The sequence below is a fragment of the Cydia fagiglandana genome, chromosome 2 (genome assembly GCF_963556715.1).
Source record: "Cydia fagiglandana chromosome 2, ilCydFagi1.1, whole genome shotgun sequence".
NCBI classification, from domain to species: domain Eukaryota; kingdom Metazoa; phylum Arthropoda; class Insecta; order Lepidoptera; family Tortricidae; genus Cydia; species Cydia fagiglandana.
The window spans coordinates 24939486-24959136 of record NC_085933.1 but is presented as its reverse complement, the minus strand read 5'-3'; the positions used below and the strand labels follow the sequence as shown (position 1 = coordinate 24959136).

The 19651-nt window shown below is 40.8% G+C and overlaps 2 protein-coding genes across 2 annotated transcripts in view; one reads left to right on the top strand and one right to left on the bottom strand.

Annotated features, from left to right (window-relative positions):
- Positions 1 to 19651, top strand: part of LOC134679271 (uncharacterized) — an 87271-nt gene that overhangs the window by 61350 nt on the left and 6270 nt on the right. Inside the window, exons 59-65 of the mRNA XM_063538169.1 lie at positions 757 to 998; positions 1843 to 2045; positions 2629 to 2785; positions 4307 to 4542; positions 5810 to 5934; positions 6914 to 7108; positions 10067 to 10188. Of these exons, the coding sequence (XP_063394239.1) occupies positions 757 to 998; positions 1843 to 2045; positions 2629 to 2785; positions 4307 to 4542; positions 5810 to 5934; positions 6914 to 7108; positions 10067 to 10188 (1280 nt within the window). The remainder of the gene's footprint in view (positions 1 to 756; positions 999 to 1842; positions 2046 to 2628; positions 2786 to 4306; positions 4543 to 5809; positions 5935 to 6913; positions 7109 to 10066; positions 10189 to 19651) is intronic.
- On the bottom strand, positions 7993 to 9333 carry LOC134679263 (Kazal peptide Pr13a-like). The gene is made up of 2 exons (XM_063538158.1): positions 9231 to 9333; positions 7993 to 8316 (listed from the first exon to the last, which is right to left on the bottom strand). Exons 1-2 carry the CDS (start codon positions 9247 to 9249, stop codon positions 8111 to 8113), a joined length of 225 nt encoding a protein of 74 aa, XP_063394228.1. The 5' UTR covers positions 9250 to 9333; the 3' UTR covers positions 7993 to 8110.

Sequence of the window (19651 nt, the reverse complement as noted above, 5' to 3'; positions counted from 1 at the left end):
ACAAAATAAATATTATCTTCAATGGACGCCATTGCCACGCCATATCATTGTGATTGACGTTGCTTGTCACGTCTTAAACATAACAAAATTCGCAATACATTGCGTCTTAGAATAAACTTTAAAGTGTATTAAATATCAAACCACAAGTTATTTTTAAAAGTTGCTGAACAAAAGTTGGTCAGTATGAGGAGTACAGCCTACAGTTTAATTTTTTGCTCATATTACAGGCCACACCCGGTATAACTTATAGAGAATTACGTTTCCTTTGTTTCGATTTTTAGAGTTTTATTACTTAACAAATAATACACCAAAACCTTCCTCATGAATCATTCTATTGATATGTGAAAACCGCATGAAAACCCGTCAGTAGTTTTTGAGTTTATCGCGAACATACAGACATACTGACAGACAGACGCGGCACGGGACTTCGTTTTATAAGGTGCAGTGATCATAGTAATAGTAGTAGGTAACAGACGTAACAGCCGTGCGAATGCGCCTGATTGCCTGACAGCTTCGCATGCGTACAAACAGCAATATTCTTAACGGTCCATTGGTGGACCTTATGCCTTTTGTAATAAGGTTTACCAATAGACAGATAACAGTGTGGTAGATGGTACCTTTAGGTCTAAAGTTTAGGCCTAAAGGTACCATCTAAACACTCTAAGTAAAAACACCAATAGGCGGTTCACACTGGTTCACAACCGGGTGCAGTGCCAAAGTGAAGACGCTTACGTACAAGTTTCTATCAACTTTCAGCCACCGCACACCAAAGACCAACTTCATCTTCGACCCCCGCAAAGGCGAGATCCTCCTAGAGCAGAAACTGCCCATGTCCTGGCACGCCTTCAACCGTAGCCCCGACTTCACCGAAATACCTGAATATCGTGCTGTGAGGGACTTTATGGACGAGTGGCTGACAACGAATAAGAGCATCTGGTCATATTACTATGAGATACGACCGTATATGGATATTAACAACGTCATGCCGCCGTTTGCAGGTAAGAATAACCCCTAGTTTAAATGCTATCCTGGTATATCACCAAATGCGACACTCAACGTCAAAGTGTTTTTTTTATGTCATGGATATGTTTAGATTTTTTTCACCGCTTTAAGACGACGACGAGTGGGATTATATTCCTTACAAGTAGTGTGAAGCATCAACAAAATATTTCGGAACACGTTTTATTTTGTTACCACAAACATGCCACTTACTTTTTATTAGTTTTTAGGGTTCCGTAGCCAAATGGCAAAAAACGGAACCCTTATAGATTCGTCATGTCTGTCTGTCTGTCTGTCCGTCCGTATGTCACAGCCACTTTTTTCCGAAACTATAAGAACTATACTGATGAAACTTGGTAAGTAGATTTATTCTGTGAACCGCATTAAGATTTTCACACAAAAATAGAAAAAAAAAACAATAAATTTTGGGAGTCCCCCATACTTAGAACTGAAACTAAAAAATATTTTCATCAAACCCATACGTGTGAGGTATCTATGGATAGGTCTTCAAAAATGATATTGAGGTTTCTAATATCATTTTTTTCTAAACTGAATAGTTTGCGCGAGAGACACTTCCAAAGTGGTAAAATGTGTCCCCCCCCCCCGTAACTTCTAAAATAAGAGAATGATAAAACTAAATATGATATACATTACCATGCAAACTTCCACCGAAAATTGGTTTGAACGAGATCTAGTAAGTGGTTTTTTTTTTAATCGTCATAAATCGTAAACCGCAATTTTATTATGTTACTTGCTGCTACGGAACCCTTCATGGGCGAGTCCGACTCGCACTTGGCCGCTTTTTATTATTTAGAGACATTCTTATAATGGGTTTATTTCCAGGCATGGCGATGATGACCGGCCAAGGCACGCTAGTGACGTTCGACAAGCGAGTCTTCACCATATCGGAGCCGGGCACGTTCCTACTGACCAAGGATTATAAGCAGGGCAATTTTACCGTCCTCATAGAGAGCAACGACCAGGGACGGTACAATCTCGTGATACTCACTAAGAAGAACTTGATACACATCGATTTGTACAAGGAGGTAAGACTTGTGTGACGACATCCATATATATTGGTAGGTTTTTGAAGTGAAAACTTCTTTAGCGGCGCTGTACACTTATTGTGATGGGGAAAAAATGTTAAACTCGCGACAGGTCACGTGACCGTAAGATTCGTAAGACGGAGACGTGACCTGATCGAAAAACTGTTACAATGTCACTGAGTTTTCACTTCTGCCGGCACTCCCGGAGTGCAACCCGTTTTTTTTATAATTTTGCGCTATCGATATAGGCAAAAAATCACACTGTAGCTGCCCTTCGAAAGATTAAATATTTTGGCTCCTAGCTGTAGCTAATGCTGTAGAATGATATCTGAATAAATATGTAATAGTTACCTACAGACGTACAAAATGTAAGCTGGTAAGGAATGTATCTTATTATTAAATACTGTATTGTTGTCTGTAGCTTAGAAGTACATTTAGAGACATGTTATTTTAATGCATTTTGTAACAGAAAGTGACACTGTAAAACAAAAAAGTGTTGACCTCTTTCAAAGATGACTTTGCAAAGCAGTTGAGCAACTATAGTATCCCCTTCTGTCAAACTGTACTAAACGAATTGTTTCAGCAAATATCGATCGGTCGATCAGTGCCTCTCAACCTACCGGCCGTGATAGACGAATATGTGGTTGACCGCAATTCGGAGACCCTCACCGTGGAGTCGCAGAACGGGTTGGACATACAGTGCAACTTCATGTTTCATACCTGCAAACTGCAGGTCACCGGTAAGGATGAATGCACAATAGGGCAATGCCTAGCCAAGATAAAAATCGTTGAAATTTAAATAATGTACCATCCTTATTTCTTTTACCGTACCATCCCTGACTTTTCGTACCATACCTAGTTTCTCGATGTATGTTTATCATCTTGTATGGGGGCCTAGACAGGTATTTCTGTTGGGTAGTTGGATTTGCATAGTTGGTAATGGTGACACGAGAGTATTAGCAGTTTCGGTTCATCATTCATCATCATCATCATTTCAGCCTATATACGTCCCACTGCTGAGCACAGGCCTCCTCTCATGCGCGAGAGGGCTTGGGCTATAGTCCCCACGCTAGCCCAATGCGGATTGGGGACTTCACATACATCTTTGAATTTCTTCGCAAATATATGCAGGTTTCCTCACGATGTTTTCCTTCACCGAAAAGCTAGTGGTAAATATCAAATGATATTTCGTACATAAGTTCCGAAAAACTCATTGGTACGAGCCGGGATTTGAACCCGCGACCTCCGGATTGAAAGTCGGGCGTCATATCCACTCGGCCACCACTGCTTCTATGCTCGGAAATGTTCACCTTATTGTAGCAAAAATAGTACGGGAAGTTCTTCGTTAATGTCAAACTCTAATTTAAAAAAATCAAACTATCGCTGTCCTGTTCTAGCGGACGGGAAGTAAAAAAACACTACAGTAATAACTTATTACTGTAGTGTTTTTTACTTTTTAATAATAAAAAACGCAAACAGCCAATTATTATTGCCGCGAGCCGCTTCTACACGACCCGATCAGCTATCATTTCACGTGTATGATCGTGCAAATACTGCTTAATAAAATCAAAGATTATTTATATATTTTTTTTAAATCTCATCCGTGTTCATAAAGCTTATATAGTTTGTCAAAGGACTTTCTCATTTCAAACATAGACATAAAGAATCATACTATCTTTGTCTTACACTAGTACTAGCACCCAAAAGAAAAGGATGGGTATAGTTTTCCTGGTTCTTACTGACTGAAAAATTGGTTTGACCAACTATATTGCACAATTATATTGAATGAACGAATATTGAATGGTACTGAATGGCAGAATAAGTTTGTGCCTTTAACTTTTAAAAATTAATTAAAGAGGGAAATTGTTTTTGACATTTTGGATGTGAAGGTTTGATTTGATGCTTAAATAATTATAATTTAACCTATTTCCTCGCATGTTTGGAGAAAAGCACTATATATGCCTCGGCAGGAATAGCAATTCGTGGATTCGTCTTCTTTGTCGGACTCCGCTTCGCGTCGTCCGACAAAATCGAAGCTCATCCACGAATTGCCCTTTCCCGGCCTCTGCAATAATGTACTATTGTACAAACCAGCCAAGTGTCAATGGGATGCCTAATAAATTTTGAAACTCTATATGATATCTGGCTTTTGTATAGAAAAAAATCACCATACAAATACTTTAGATCATCTCTGAATTTATTTATTAGGGGGGCTTAGTATGGGACTCAAAATGTTTAGTATAATTCTGTGTATTTCTCAGGCTGGTACTACGCAACCCTCGGCGGCCTCCTCGGCACCTACAACAACGAGCAATACGACGACCTGCAGCTCTCCAACAACACGTTCACCACCTGCGTCTCCGACCTGGGACACAGCTGGAGTCTGGAGCCTTCCACCGGCCTCGTGCCCGTCGAAAACCACGAGGCCAAGAACGATACGGCTTGCGAGAAGTTCTTTAAGAATAAGGTGTCGCCGCTACATCCTTGTTTCGCTGTGGTGAGTTACTATCGAACTATCAGTCCATTTTCAACAGATCTACATAACACCTGGAGTCACAGCTCGAGTCTGGAGCATTCCACCGGCCTCGTGACCGTCGAAAACCACGAGGCCAAGAACGATACGGCTTGCGAGAAGTTCTTTAAGAATAAGGTGTCGCCGTTGCATCCTTGCTTCGCTGTGGTGAGTTACTATAGCACGTTAAGTCCCCCGCATAGCGCTGCAGATAAGACCTGGGACACAGCTGAAGTCTGGAGCCTTCTACTGGTCTCGTGCCCGCCAAACACTACGAGGCCAAGAATGATACGGCTTGCGAGAATTTCTTTAAGAATAATGTGTCGCCGCTAAATCCTTGCTTCGCTGTGGTGAGTTACTATTGCACATTAAGTCCCCCTCCAGATAAGACCTGGGACATAGCTAAAGTCTGAAGCCTTCTACTGGCCTCGTGCCCGCCAAAAACTATCGAACTTTCAGTCCATTTTCAACAGCTTTATATAACGCCTGGGGTCACAGTTGGAATCTGGAGTTATCCCACGGCCTCGCGCTAGTGGAAACCACGAGGCCCAGAATGATACGGCTTGCGAGAAGTTCTTTAAGAATAATTGTGTCACTCTTACAGCCTTGCTTTGATGTGGTGAGTCACAAATGTGACAATCGTGCTAGAAGTCCACTTTTGTGTGGTGTTATTCTGTCCTTTGAAATTAATAGATTAGTGACTTTTACTATTTAGTCCATAATCATGATTAGGACTAAGAGAATGTCTGTGGTGTGGGTTATATTCTCGTTCTATCAACACTTTTCCTGTGTTCCATCTGTCTATGTATGATCAAAACCTGCAATAGATTCTTACTAGCGTTAGACCAAGAAATGCCTGCAGAGATTTTGATAGCCCACGCAGTACAAATGTTATTTTAAACGTCAAACTTCTATGAAATTACGACGTGTAAATAACACTTGCCCTGCGTGGGCTATCAAAATCCTGCAGACTTTCCTTAGTCAAACTCTACTGATTTGTCATACATTGAAGTATTATTTTTCCTCTAATAAAATTTATTACGTTATATACCTATAAAATTTGTTACTTTATAATAAAGTTTATATGGATGGTCAAGCAAACCTTGTCATAGAAAAAGGCGCGAAATTAAAATTTTCTATGAGACGATATCCCTTCGGGCCTACATTTTTCAATCGCCTTTTTCTACTGACAAGATCTGATTGACCAACTATAGGTACCTATAAAATGTGTAACCTATTATTTTGTCTATAGATCGACGCCGCGCCATTCCTAACAGAGTGCCTGTCAGGCGTAGAGGCATGCGCTCTGGCCTCCGTATATATGGAGCTGTGTACGCAACTGCACATTCCTACGCACATCCCCGACCACTGCGTGCAGTAAGTGCTTTCAATAAAACTATATTTATTACTATTAAACTATGTTTGTCCTTGGAAGGAAATGTATCATCAACAATGTCGTGGGAACAAGTCCGAACAACAGAAAGCTATGGGACTTCCATTACTATAGCATTTTTAGCGATTGTTATCGTGCTAAAAAAAACTGCGGACAATTTATGATCGATCTGGCCTAACATAGCAAAGCTAGCCTCGTGTATTACAATGACAGTCGCCATCAGATATATCGAAGCGGCCGAGGTGTTCAAAATATCTGAACACGCACTCTAGCGCTATGAAAATAGAGGCGTGTTCATATATAAATTCGTATAGATTAGTGTAAAATAATTTATATTGTAATTTAATATTATGAAATAAATAAATCTAAATCTAAATCATATTTGTGAGCACCTTGGCCGCTCCGATATATCTGGTGGCGGCTGTACATTCCGTTACAATCTAAGTCGAACCTTTCATATACCAAATATAGTGTACTAAATACTAAATACCATCGCTTTCTTGAATAAACGATATTTAGCCCAATTTACTACACGGCAAGGTTCAAATTAAATAAGTTTTTGGCAAAAATTTCATTTTTGATACAAGCTTTTATCGCTGACTGTACTTTTCTTACGACAGACAACTAATACTCGCCGAGACAATTCTAAAAACCCCTAACACAATTAGGTTGCGTTGTTTCATCACAGAGTTCCTATGGCCGACTCCTGTCTCCATCATCAGATCAGCTCGATGGTACCATAATATTGCATTGTCATGCGATTTATATATGCATGCAAAATTTCAGCTCAATCGGAAACCGGGAAGTGGATCAAATTTAACTTGCAAGATTTGATTACACACACACACACACAGACAGACAGACAACGATCAGGTGAAACTAAATAAAAGCTTGTAAAAAATAGGAAAATTTTGTATAGTGGGACCAGGCTAGGCTAGGATATTAACAAAACATTATTTCTAGATGCACAGCCCCTCAAGGCGAGGTGGTGGAAGAGGGCTCGTTCTACACACTGAAGCACGTGCCCAACTCCACCGACGTGGTGTTCTTACTCGAGTCGCACGCCTGCAACAAGAACCTCAGGAAGAAGAAGAACATGGACCTGTTTGTGGAGGCTTTTGAGCTGAAACTGCAGTCTGCCGGACTCTTCGATAACAGGTACGATTTAGTATAGAATAGGATAGTGAATCATCATCATAAACCAAAGAACGTTTAGTACTCACTTCGACTTTGTTAAAACACTCACGGGGTAAGACAGATTAGACCACGTGGACTTACGAGCTGAAACTGCAGTCTGCCTGACTCTTCGATAACAGGTACGATTTAGTATAGAATAGTGACGAATCATCATCATAAACCAAAGAACGTTTAGTACTCACTTCGACTTTGTTAAAACACTCAAGGGGTTGGACAGACAAGACCACGTGGTCTTTCCAGCTGAAACTGCAGTCTGCCGGACTCTTCGACAACAGGTGAGATTGATTAACTGACTAACTGTCTCCGTAACTCCGACTTTGCTAAAAACACGCTAGGGGTAAAACAGACAGTACCACGTGGATAGGAGGGTGCTCTGATTTGGTTTTTGTTAGGGTCCGTCTATGCTAACTTAATTTGCACCGAATTGAATACAACAAAGCAACAAGGGCTGAAACTACAGTCCGCTGGCAGTATATGGCGGATATGATATTCAACTCTATTGACAGCTATTAAAGTTCAAATTTAAACAAATATTTTTTATTACAAATGCAGTGAGGCGTAGTTAAGTTAAGCAAAATTAAGGGTCTGTATATAGAATTTCCACACTTTGGTGACCTTCGGGGCATTTTACTCTAAACCAGCGCAATGTCGGCATAGCACTCCCCGTCGTACAGTTTATACAGCTGACCCTGATGCTCCGAGTTCCGGCAGTTCAGCTTACACATGCACTCGAAGGTCTCGTGGTTGCTGGCGCACACCGGCTGGTTGCACGTGAACCAGTTACAGGTGCATTTACCTATCGATCATGGCGGATATGTATTCAACTCTATTGACAGCTATTAAAGTTCAAATTTAAACAAATATTTTTTATTACAAAATGCAGTGAGGCGTAGTTAAGTTAAGCAAAATTAAGGGTCTGTATATAGAATTTTCACACTCTGGTGACCTTCGGTCCATTTTACTCTAAACCAGCGCAATGTCGGCATAGCACTCCCCGTCGTACAGTTTAAACAGCTGACCCTGATGCTCCGAGTTCCGGCAGTTCAGCTTACACATGCACTCGAAGGTCTCGTGGTTGCTAGCGCATACCGGCTGGTTGCACGTGAACCAGTTGCAGGTGCATTTACCCTTCGGTCTGCCGTCGGTGGGGCCGAGCGCCAATAGAGCCACTGGAAATATTAAAAAAAAATATTATGGCGCAGTATCTACCTGAATATTTGGGTAATTCATCAATATCTGGCCACCTTAAACTAAAAATAAATTATATTTACCTATAAACAGAATTAATTTTAGTGTAAGGTGGCTAGTTATTGAAGGGTGGCCAGTTATTGAACCCTTATACTAAAATGAATTCTGTATATATGTGAATAATTGAATATAATTAATTTTTAGTTTAGGATGGCCAGTTATTAGCCGGTAGCCAGTAATTGACGATTTACCCTATCAGAGATCAGATCAGTATTGCACGTCTTAGCAACCAACCAGCAACCAACCAACCACCAACTTGCAATTCAACCAGGTTAAACCTGGATTTGCCATGGTTACCAGTGCAATTTGATACATTGTTATCGGTTTAACCGGTTAACCTCGGGTTAGTGGGATGGTGCAAGTGGCGCTTATAGAAATACTTATCCATTACATAAATGTGAAATGAGAGCCAAGTTCAATATTAAGAATATTCGTTGTTGACTTCGCCGGAAAAAGAATTGAGTACTATATGGCTGCCAAGTTCTAGTTTGCTTGGGATGTAATTAAAGTTCAGTTTAATTTTGGTTGACTTGTCTAGTTTTTACGTACACGCTATATTATTGCTCCTATGTTTTTTTATGTTACTTTTCTAAAATTTAGTTTTTGGTATAAATGATTTTTTTTCTTTTGAACTTGGCTTGACACGCTGCCGCGTGTCTAGATACAATTTCTACACACTAAAATACCAAGATCTTATGCACTTTTTCTATTTCGCGACTTCTTGTATTTCATCATATTAAGATCTATTAGGACGTAGTTAACGTTAATATTTTTGCAAAGTTCCCAATGTCGATAGACGTAGGAAGTTATTTTACTAACACACCATTTTACTTACTTAAGAAAACCACAATCATTTTGTGTACCGCTGCCGACGTGTGACATATATGTACCTACTAATTTAACTGCAATCGTTCTTATGGATATGAACGAAATACGTTCCAGTATAACTAATTTATCGATAGTAAAATAGGTGTCGCGCAAATTGATTTAGGTATTTTACATTCTATCATCGTGTATAAGTAATTGAGAGAATATGTGACGTTATCTATGAAAAGGGACCTTATTGTCGATGGCGCTAACGCCATTATTAACGGTGCTCCGATATAAATACAATGCCGCGCGACGCTGTGCGGCGTAAGCGCCATCGACAATAAGGTCCCTTTTCATAGATAATGCCCCATATAAGATAATAAATTACGACTGATGGAAACGATACCAGTCTACCCACTCAAGGCTCTATCTAAATCGTCTGTGTCTTATATTCTTTATTGTTTTATATAACTTAAGACACACGGTGACTTCTGCCGTAACGTAACGTAACACTTGAGAGAGAGAGAGAGTGTGTATGTGAATGTGAGAGCGGACATAGTACACACTACACTAATCATAATGGCACTGTCACTATTTGTACTAAGAGGAGGTGCGATACCCAATAGGGGAGTCCACACATAGCAAATAATTTCCCGAGGAAATTGCCGAACGAAGCAATTCGGTCCATGAAGACGAGATGTGCCATGCGTAGATTGCGTAGGTCGCGATGCATCGAGCGAGGCACGTCTACACATTCTGAGCGGTTTAGCGCAGGAATTTCCTCAAGTCTGTGTGGCCCCTAAAATAGTCGGCAGACGGCTCCTTTGAGTACAAAATCATTTAATAATAATGTGTTTCTAGATATGCGGTGGTGGCGTACGGAGGACGCGGCGTGTACAGACGTGCGCGCGCGCTCTACGTCGGTAACCAGCTCTTCGCCAGCAACTACGACATCGTGCGACACTTTGACGCCTTCAACATTGGTAATTATCTCGTTTGTACCACATCTACTCACACTACTCAAACAAATTGGTTGAACACTTTATCTTATGCTGAGACGGAAAAACTGACAACGAAGGCTTAACCTAACCACATAGCTCATCTTCTGGCACACACACACACACACTTCCCACGCCCACACTCAAAATTGAATAGCATGCTATTATATTATATTAGTCCTTTTAGTTTAGTTTAGTGACTTTGTATTCTATAGCTTGTATTATAGTAATATAGTTGTCAGTCGCTCTCGCAGTCTTCCAAGATACAGGCTCAGCCTAGTTTGGAGTCTGATAGATATTTTACTGCACATGTATACAACTTTCATGATAATAAATTATTTGTATTTTTTTGTACATAACACGCTAAATGACCGGTTGGGCGACCAATGCTTCGTTTTAAGGATAGCGCAAAGCGAGTCATGTTGTCCTTTCGGATCGTTCCCACCAACTGGGAAAGGGAGGCTGAAGATCGCGACCACTGGAGGAAAACCCTGGGTGAAGGGGTAGTTGAACGATGAAGCGTGTTTAGCCTTCTTTGCACTAGGCGAGAACTGAGACACCAGCGCGCCGCTCTCCCACCTTCGTCACCGGGCACGGTATTCTCCTCATTCTCCTGCCAGCTGCGGTCGCGGCTGCCGCTCTCGCATTGGACTTAATAGTCATTTGCGGAAGTGCCGCACTCTTAATATGGACGCTGTTTAAACCATCATCTTATTGTGAATCCAGAAGTGGTCTGAGAGGTTCGGCCTGTTTGTAAATCCGTCAAAGTGCCAGGCTATTGTTATAGGTAGTTCCAAGCAGCTTGAAAAACTAGACTTGGATGCACTTGCACCTGTAAGCTTTAACGGCTCCCCAATAACATTTAGTCAGAGCGTTAAAGACTTGGGCGTTCTTTTCGATAACACCTTGAGTTGGAGAGCACAGGTTACTGAAATCAGTCGTAAGGTCATGGGCTCCCTTCATTATCTGAACAGACTGAAACACTTCTTACCGGTCAAAACTAAAGTTGCATTAGTTAACGCCCTTTTACTACCCATTATTGACTATGGTGATGTCTGTTATCCGGACTTAAACGAAGAGCTTCTTGATAAATTGGATCGCCTGCTTAATAACTGCATTCGCTTCATTTTCTGCCTCCGCAAATATGATCACGTTTCTTCTTTTCGCTCTCAGCTTGGCTGGCTTCCCATCCGACAACGTCGCAACATTCGCTTGCTTTCCACTCTTTTTTCTGTGCTTAATGATCCACTCTCTCCGGAATACCTCAAATCCTTCTTTCAATACTACGGCGTTTCTCGCGTCCGCCAACTTCGCTCTTCTGGCAATATGTCTCTGTCCATCCCTCCTCACCGAACCGGGTTCATGTCGAATTCGTTCACTGTGCAGGTAGCGCGTCTTTGGAACGGACTTCCTTTTAACATAAAAAATGCGCCTAATAAGTTCGCTTTCAAAAAATCCGTACGTGCTTTCTTTGCTAGCAGAATGAAAAAATCTTAGTGTATTATTAGTTTCATAATATGTTTCGTCGTTATTTATTTATATATTTATATTGTTTAAACGCGAAATGAATCGAAAATAATTTGAAGTGGACTGTATGATTTTTACATTAAGACGAAAACTTTCTTTTGCTATTAAATATTTAAGTATATCGAATTCACGAGAAATAACAACTTAGAACAGTGCACAATCACATACCTTTACGTTGATGATGGTGAAGGTTCGCGCAGGTTCAGGCTCGCTCCCTGAGGATTCCAAGGTGTTGGACGTGCGAGCTCGGCTTACCGTTACCTTAACCTGGAATACCTCTCTGTAAGGCCTGCCACTCATCCACGCGCACAATGTAATTGGCACTTCTCTAAATTAGTCCGAAAGCACAGAATCTGACCGAAAGTTGGCTTTACAATAATTCTTTCACAATTTTAATTCGGAGCAACGTACTTCTAGTTGGCCGATAAGAAGGTTAATGGCTGCCGGAAACGGCTAGTGTTGTATGTAGGGATGTAACGATACATGATTTTACCGATACGATACCGATACCGATTTTTGAAGTAAGTAATCGGCGATACCGATACAGATACCGATATCAATGGCACAGTAGTTAGCTAATAGATATAACAAGTAAGGAATTATATACTTATTATGCATAAAACATACATATGTATTAATAGACACTCGATTTTGTGAAGTGTGAAAAACTGTAAAACTAATAAAGAAAAATGGGTTATTCCCACTAGTTACCACCAAGTTGTTACCAGTGGTAACTACTGGGAATTTTTTTCCCACCTTTTACCACTGGTAACTACTGGGAATAAAAATTCCCAGTAGTTACCACCAACTCGGTTTAGTGGTAACTACTGGGAATAAAAATTCCCAGTACTTACCACCAAAATTTTGCTAGAGTTAAATACTAATAAAAACACTATAAATAGTGTAGTATAAATATATAGAGTAATTTAATAAATAATTATAAGTCGATTAGTGTTTTAGTAAACTCCCTTAAAAGTGACCAAAAATATTGAAACAGTTTAACCGGTACTTGTACAAAAACTATGATATATGTACTAAAGGATAATTTTAATAATCCATTTAGATGATTTTTCAAGTGATTTTATTAGGTAATTCATAATAACTCTATTTATACTATTCATACCTACTGTTTTTATTAGTATTTAACACTAACAAAGTTTTGGTGGTAACTACTGGGAATAAAATTTCCCAGTAGTTACCACTAACCTGAGTTGGTGGTAACTACTGGGAATTTTTATTCCCAGTAGTTACCAGTGGTAAAAGGTGGGAAAAAAATTCCCAGTAGTTACCACTGGTAAAAACTTGGTGATAACTAGTGGGAATAACCCAGAAAAATGCCAAATCAAAATCAAAGAAAACATTTATTTAGGTAACCACCAAGCAATCAATGCAAAAGTAAATCCAAATCAGTAATTATAGTTCACTTTAGGTAGTTTTTACCCGATTACGGCAACGCAAAAGGAGGGTTATTTGTTATGGAAACAAAGTGTATTCAAATTATTAGCAGCGTCATTCGTCTCGCGCGCTTTTCAAACTGTAATATCGGCTGAATTTAAATCGGCGATGCCGATATATCGGTCTGCCGATTATATCGGCCGATATATCGTATCGGTATCGGTATCGTTACATCCCTAGTTGTATGTAACTAACCCTACCGGAAGTTAAAGGCTAATAGAGATGTCACCTAAAATCGATATTCAAACGAAAGTTGAACATTCCGCTCACCTAAATATGCAATATTTACGCTGTAAATAACATTAGAATCCGACAAAATACTTAAAACTAACATACTATGCTAAGTGGTGATACTAGTTTAGGTGATTAGTTCAAAATTGGTAAAGGGCACAGCTTCACGACTGGGCGTTTATACTGTCCAGTGGCTGTGCGGATGGTGGCGACACGACAAATCCCGTCGTTACCGGGATGCAGTTGTACGATGCGGCCTAAGGCCCAATTGAGTGGACTACATTGCTCGTTAGCAATGACGACAAGATCCCCGACTTTTATGTCAGGTTGTTTATTAAACCATTTATGGCGTTGTTGTAAGGTGTGTAAGTATTCTAAGTGCCACTTACGCCAAAAATCCTGATGGATTTTTTGGAGTAATTTCCACCTTTGGAGCGGACCTATTTTAACATCAGTCAGATTGCTTTCTGGCAATATCGTGAGGGGCTCCAATGTGAGGAAGTGACCAGGGGTCAACACCGATAGGTCATTAGGGTCCGAACTGACTGGGGACAGAGGCCTCGAGTTCAGCATAGATTCAAGTTGAGTCAATACCGTGTAAAATTCCTCATATGTCAGACGTTGTAAGCCTATTACACGCGACAGATGAATTTTCACCGATTTTACTCCAGCTTCGGCTAAGCCAGAAAAATGTGGACTACCAGGCGGGTTGAACACAAATTCTATTTGTTCCCTTTGGGAAGCTTCAGCCATTAAATCCTTAAGCAGGTTGCAGGCACCTACAAAATTTCTGCCTTGGTCCGATATAATTCTTGAGCAGCGACCGCGTCGCGAGATAAACCGGCGCAGAGCTGCCAAGTAGGCCTCTGATGTGAGCTCAGAGACGAGTTCAAAATGAACTGCCTTAGTGGCAGTACACACGAAAACACAAATATATGCCTTGTACGATTTGCTGCCTCTTGCCCTACCTAACGAAATAGTGAAAGGTCCAGCATAATCTACTGCGGTAGACGAAAAGGGTTTCAACTGGCTTATACGAAATGACGGTAGGTCTCCCATGAGAGGCGGTGGGGCCATTTGCGGGCGCACCCGAAAGCATCTGAGGCATGACGAGACAACAGAATGAATTGCGCGCTTGGGCGAAAGAATCCAGAAATCCTGAGCAATGAGGTTGTGCAGGGTTTGTAAACCCGGATGGGAAAACCTGCGGTGATATTCCTCGATCACCAACGCCGTGAGCCGATGTTCACGAGGCAACAACATGGGGTGTTTCCTTTCATAGTCGAGCGTGTGGTTATGGGTTAACCGTCCGCCCACCCTCAACAAACCCTCTTCGTCAATGAACGGGTTCAATTTCCGAAGAGGCTTGTGAAGTGAGTTAGTTGAACCCTTTTTGATGAGACGAATTTCAGTCGAAAAGACATGCTCCTGGACATGCCTTACGAGAAATCGTATCACCGAATTGGTTTCACACGTCGACAAGGTCTGTGTCGAGGTTCTCGCTGCAGGATTCTTCAAATTATGAAGATAACGAAAACAGTATGCTAATATATTAACGATACGACGAAATGATGAATATTTCAACAAAAGTTGATCGACAAAATCTGAATTTATGGCACTAAACAGTGTCAAAACCTTTTCCTCTTCGAATGCGGATCCGTAACTTTGGGTGAGGTTCCTTGGCCAATCCTTTTCAGGACGCAACAACCATGCAGGTCCCGCCCACCATGACTTACACTGCACTAAATCAGCGGGAAGTAATCCACGGGATCCGTGATCCGCTGGATCACCAGTGGAGACATGGTGCCAACAATCAGGAGCAATTTGCTCTTGAATCACTGCAGTCCTGTTAGCAACGAATGTTTTCCAACGAGACGGACATGATCGAATCCATGTCAAGACCACGGTTGAGTCTGACCAGGCATATGTTTTAGCGTCATAATGGAAGTCCTTCAACGCATGACGAACTGACGCTACGAGATCCGCCAACAACACTGACGCCAACAGCTCCAATCGAGGAATGGACAGCCGACGGAGGGGGGAGACTTTACTTTTTGCGCAACAGAGACGAACAATAATTTCTTCGTCATCAGTAACCATGCGACAAAAAACTATTGCGCAATATCCTCGCTCCGAGGCGTCACAAAAGCCATGAATTTGAATGTCATGGGACATAACCATTCGACGAGGGATGGAGAGTGAACTCAAACACGACAACTGAGATTTTAATTTGAGCCACTCCTCAGCGATAGGTGCTGGAACATCCTCATCCCAGTGGAGCCCGGAAGCCCACAAGAGCTGCATCAAATATTTCGCAAGGAAGACCACTGGCGAAAGGAATCCTAAAGGATCAAAGATCCGAGCGATCTCTGAAAGAATCGACCGTTTAGTGCAACGACAATCTACGTTAGAAGTTTTAAACGAAAATGTGTCAGATTTAGGTTGCCACAGCAACCCTAGAATCTTTAGGGATACGTCATGAACGTCCTCGAAATTTCGAAAATGTTCCGAGTATAAATCGGAATCCGACAAATCTGCAAGGAAACCCTGATCGTTGGACGTCCATTTCCTTAAATGCAAACGAGCAGAAGACAAGATTTTTACTAGCTCGTCACGAATGAGTATCGCATTTTCTACCGAATCTGCGCCTGACACGATGTCATCGACATAAGTATCCCTGTTGAGAACTGCAGCACCCAGAGGAGCGGTATCGTTAAACTCCTGCGCCAGCTTCGAAATACACCACAGTGCTTGGTAGGGCGCGCATGACACACCGTAAGTGACTGTAAGCAAGCGAAAGTCCTTAACAGGCTCCGAGGGAGATGGCCGCCACAATATGCGTTGGTAATCGCAATCTTGCTTATCGACCAGAAACTGGCGGTACATCTGTTTAATGTCCCCAGTGAACACGACAACGTGCCATCGAAACCGAATTAATAAATCGAAAATATTCTTTTGCAACTTTGGGCCTGGCAAAAGAGTGTCATTCAGGGACTTTCCGCGGCTATCCTTGGCACTTCCGTCGTACACCGTCCTCAACGGGGTAGAAACCGAATCGGGGCGTAAAATTCCGTGGTGGGGTATGTAATAAAAGGGGCCTTCACACGACGAAGGGGCCCTGACCTCCTCCATATGACCACTATCCAAATAGTCATTCATAAAGTTGACATACGCTGTCCGAAAATCAGAGTTAATATTAAACTTCTTTTCCAAATGTAGAAGTCGCTTAAGTGCGATTTCCCGAGAATTAGAAAACCGGGGGCGATCCTGAAGGCTATCGAAAGTTAATGGGACCACCATTCTTCCTTCAGGACTCCGACAATATTTCGCACCCATAAGGTTTTCACACGACAAGTCATCTTTTGCCAAAGTAACAGAGTTTGGGCGAACGACATTTTCTATTTCCCAAAACTTCTTGATACTGTTGTCCAAAGACACCGACGAAACCAGAAGACACTCCTTGGAATTTCTCAAAGAGCTGTCATCAAATCGACACGATAAATTATTTTTAGGTGATACAGTATTAGGACTTACGACATTTTTTATGTCCCAAAACTGGTCCCTATTCTCCCTTACAGAGAGCGACGAAACGAGATAACAATCCTTGCTTATTTCAGAAGGATTATTGCGAGAACGACAACGAGAATGCTCCATATCAATACCACAGTCGCCCATCACTAGCCAACCAAAGACAGAGTTGACCCCAGCCGGTTGACCCTCCTCACCCTTCACTAATCCAGGTAGAAGGGATGAGACCATCAGACCCACATTGATCAAAATATCAATGGGTCCTGGTTGGTAATATTGAGGATCAGCTAGGTCCAGATCCTTTAGATGAGTCCATGCCAAGGTATCCAGGTGATCATATGGCATATCGGAACAAATATTTGATAGCACGAAGGCTTCGAACGAAAACTTATTATTTCCTTTTGAAGGGAATAATTCACAAACAACAGACCCACGTGGGGCTGTTGATATGCTTTCAATTCCATTGACAGATCGGTTACACTTACCTATCGATAACCCAAGGCGGTCTGCACAGCGCTTGGTTATAAAGTTACATGCCGAAGCACAATCAAAAAGAATCCGAACAGGCACCAACTGTCCCGTGCAATCCCTCATGCGAGCAACGGCAGTAGAGAAAACTACTGGAGTGTCATTAGTATACACCGATAATGTTGTCAACGGTGAAGTGGACTTTGACCCTTGACCACTTTCATCAACCTTTTCAAAGTGAAGCAACGAGTTGTGACGATTACTACATTTATCACAGCGAGCAGTTGACTTACAATGCTTCATACTATGGGATGGCTTCAGGCACACAATACAAAGTTTATTCTCTTTCACCTTGGAAAATCTGTCATTTGGCTTTAATTCTAAAAACCTGGGACATTTTTCCAGCTCATGGCCAGCAACCGCACACACCGGACAAGTTAAAACAGGTGCTGAGGGCACAAGAAGTGAGGATTTATTTTTACTTTTATTACCACTTGGCAATGCCCTAGCGTCCGCCACCTCTAAGGCACGGATCTGTTTATCAACAAATTCTTGCAAAATCTCAAAACGAGGGATCTCATTTGAGTTAAACTCAAGTAAAAAAGCCTCCCGTGTTGACTTATCTAATTTTCCCCATAATAAATGAAAGAGCATAAAGTTTTTGTCTGGTAAACCAAATCTGTCTAATACTTGCAACGTTTCTTTAAATATACGATTTACTTTTTCTAATTCAACTGCAGATTTTGATTTGACCTGATCACAATGTAACATTTTCTCATAGTAACCGAAAGCTATTTGTCGTTTCCTGTCATAAAAATCATTCAGCGCATTGTAAGCGTCAGTGTAACTTTCATCCGAAATTGGGTAGTTCTTAATTAAATCGAATGCCTTACCTTGACACGATGTCAAAAGGTAATGCAGCTTTTCAATATTCGAAATGTTTCGTTTATGAATTAATGAATCAAACAATTCTTTAAACGACAACCAGTTATGTAATTGACCATCAAACGGTTTAATAACAATTTTAGGTAACTTGGCCGAATTGTTTTCACTTTTGAATAGTTTCTGATCACTTTCATTACATGATTTTATGGCAGGAACCAGTTTCCGTAACCTAGTTAAAACTGACTTTACCTTTTGTTCGAAATCGACAGTAACCGAAAACTCCGCATCCATGTCTTTCGTTTTAAGCATAATTGCCTTTTGAGCGCGATGAAAATCTTTAATTATAGGAGTTAAATCTCCTTCAACATAACCTTCCAAATTCACAGAATCATGGAGCAGTTCTAACCGCATGACCGCGTAACCCCGCTCGACCATGTTCATGTCAACATCTCTATCGTTTGTATCACTTTCCGAAACCATTTTTCACGCAATAACCACTGTTTTTATCGAAAAACAACGAACGAAAACTACGAAAAGCAAAAACAATATTATTGTCGCGAATGTTGACAGTTGACACAAGTGACAGTGACAGTTAACCGAATTGTTGCCACAGCACGAAACATAGACTACGATATGACCGAATGGAATGAGCGGAATGATCTGTTACAATGTTGCCAACTAAAATCTACTAATTTCTACTACTATAACCACACTTCCTGTCAGCCATTAACCGAACTGAGAAAATAAAAGTTTACCCACAAGTTTATTACGAAAATATGTGACGTCCCACGGGCAAAGGTACCTTATGGCGGGTATGGAGTTATGCATACCCCAGTAATTTACAATAAATAAGCTATCGATAACACAAAAGATCAACCTTCTAAGTTGCGTATAGTTCGTTTTTTTTAGCATTAGAAAGAACTCCACAGAAGTAAGCGTACAGTTTTTATCAGGCTCTTTAATTGTTAATAATTATTGAATTATCTAATGTAGCACGATTAGTACATATAATTTACTTCAAATTATTACCGCTAAAAGTGCCGGATTTGGAACCACAAGCTTACTTCTGCGAAGTTCTTTCTAATGCTAAAAAAAACGAACTATAGTTACAGAGATATGATTTTTTGAAAATAATGTTGTGAAATGAGCAACTTTACGATAGAGAAGTTTTAAGTTTAGCCGCCTAAAAAACTATGTTCCTGAAGTAAGTTACATAGTTGACTACAAATAATAATACCTTATATATCTGAGATTTAAAAAATGTTGCGACTTGTTCTGTAATGCAAATAGAAACCTTTGATATCGACTGATTTATGTGTATACTAACCAATCTCTTGAAAATAAAGTTTTATTT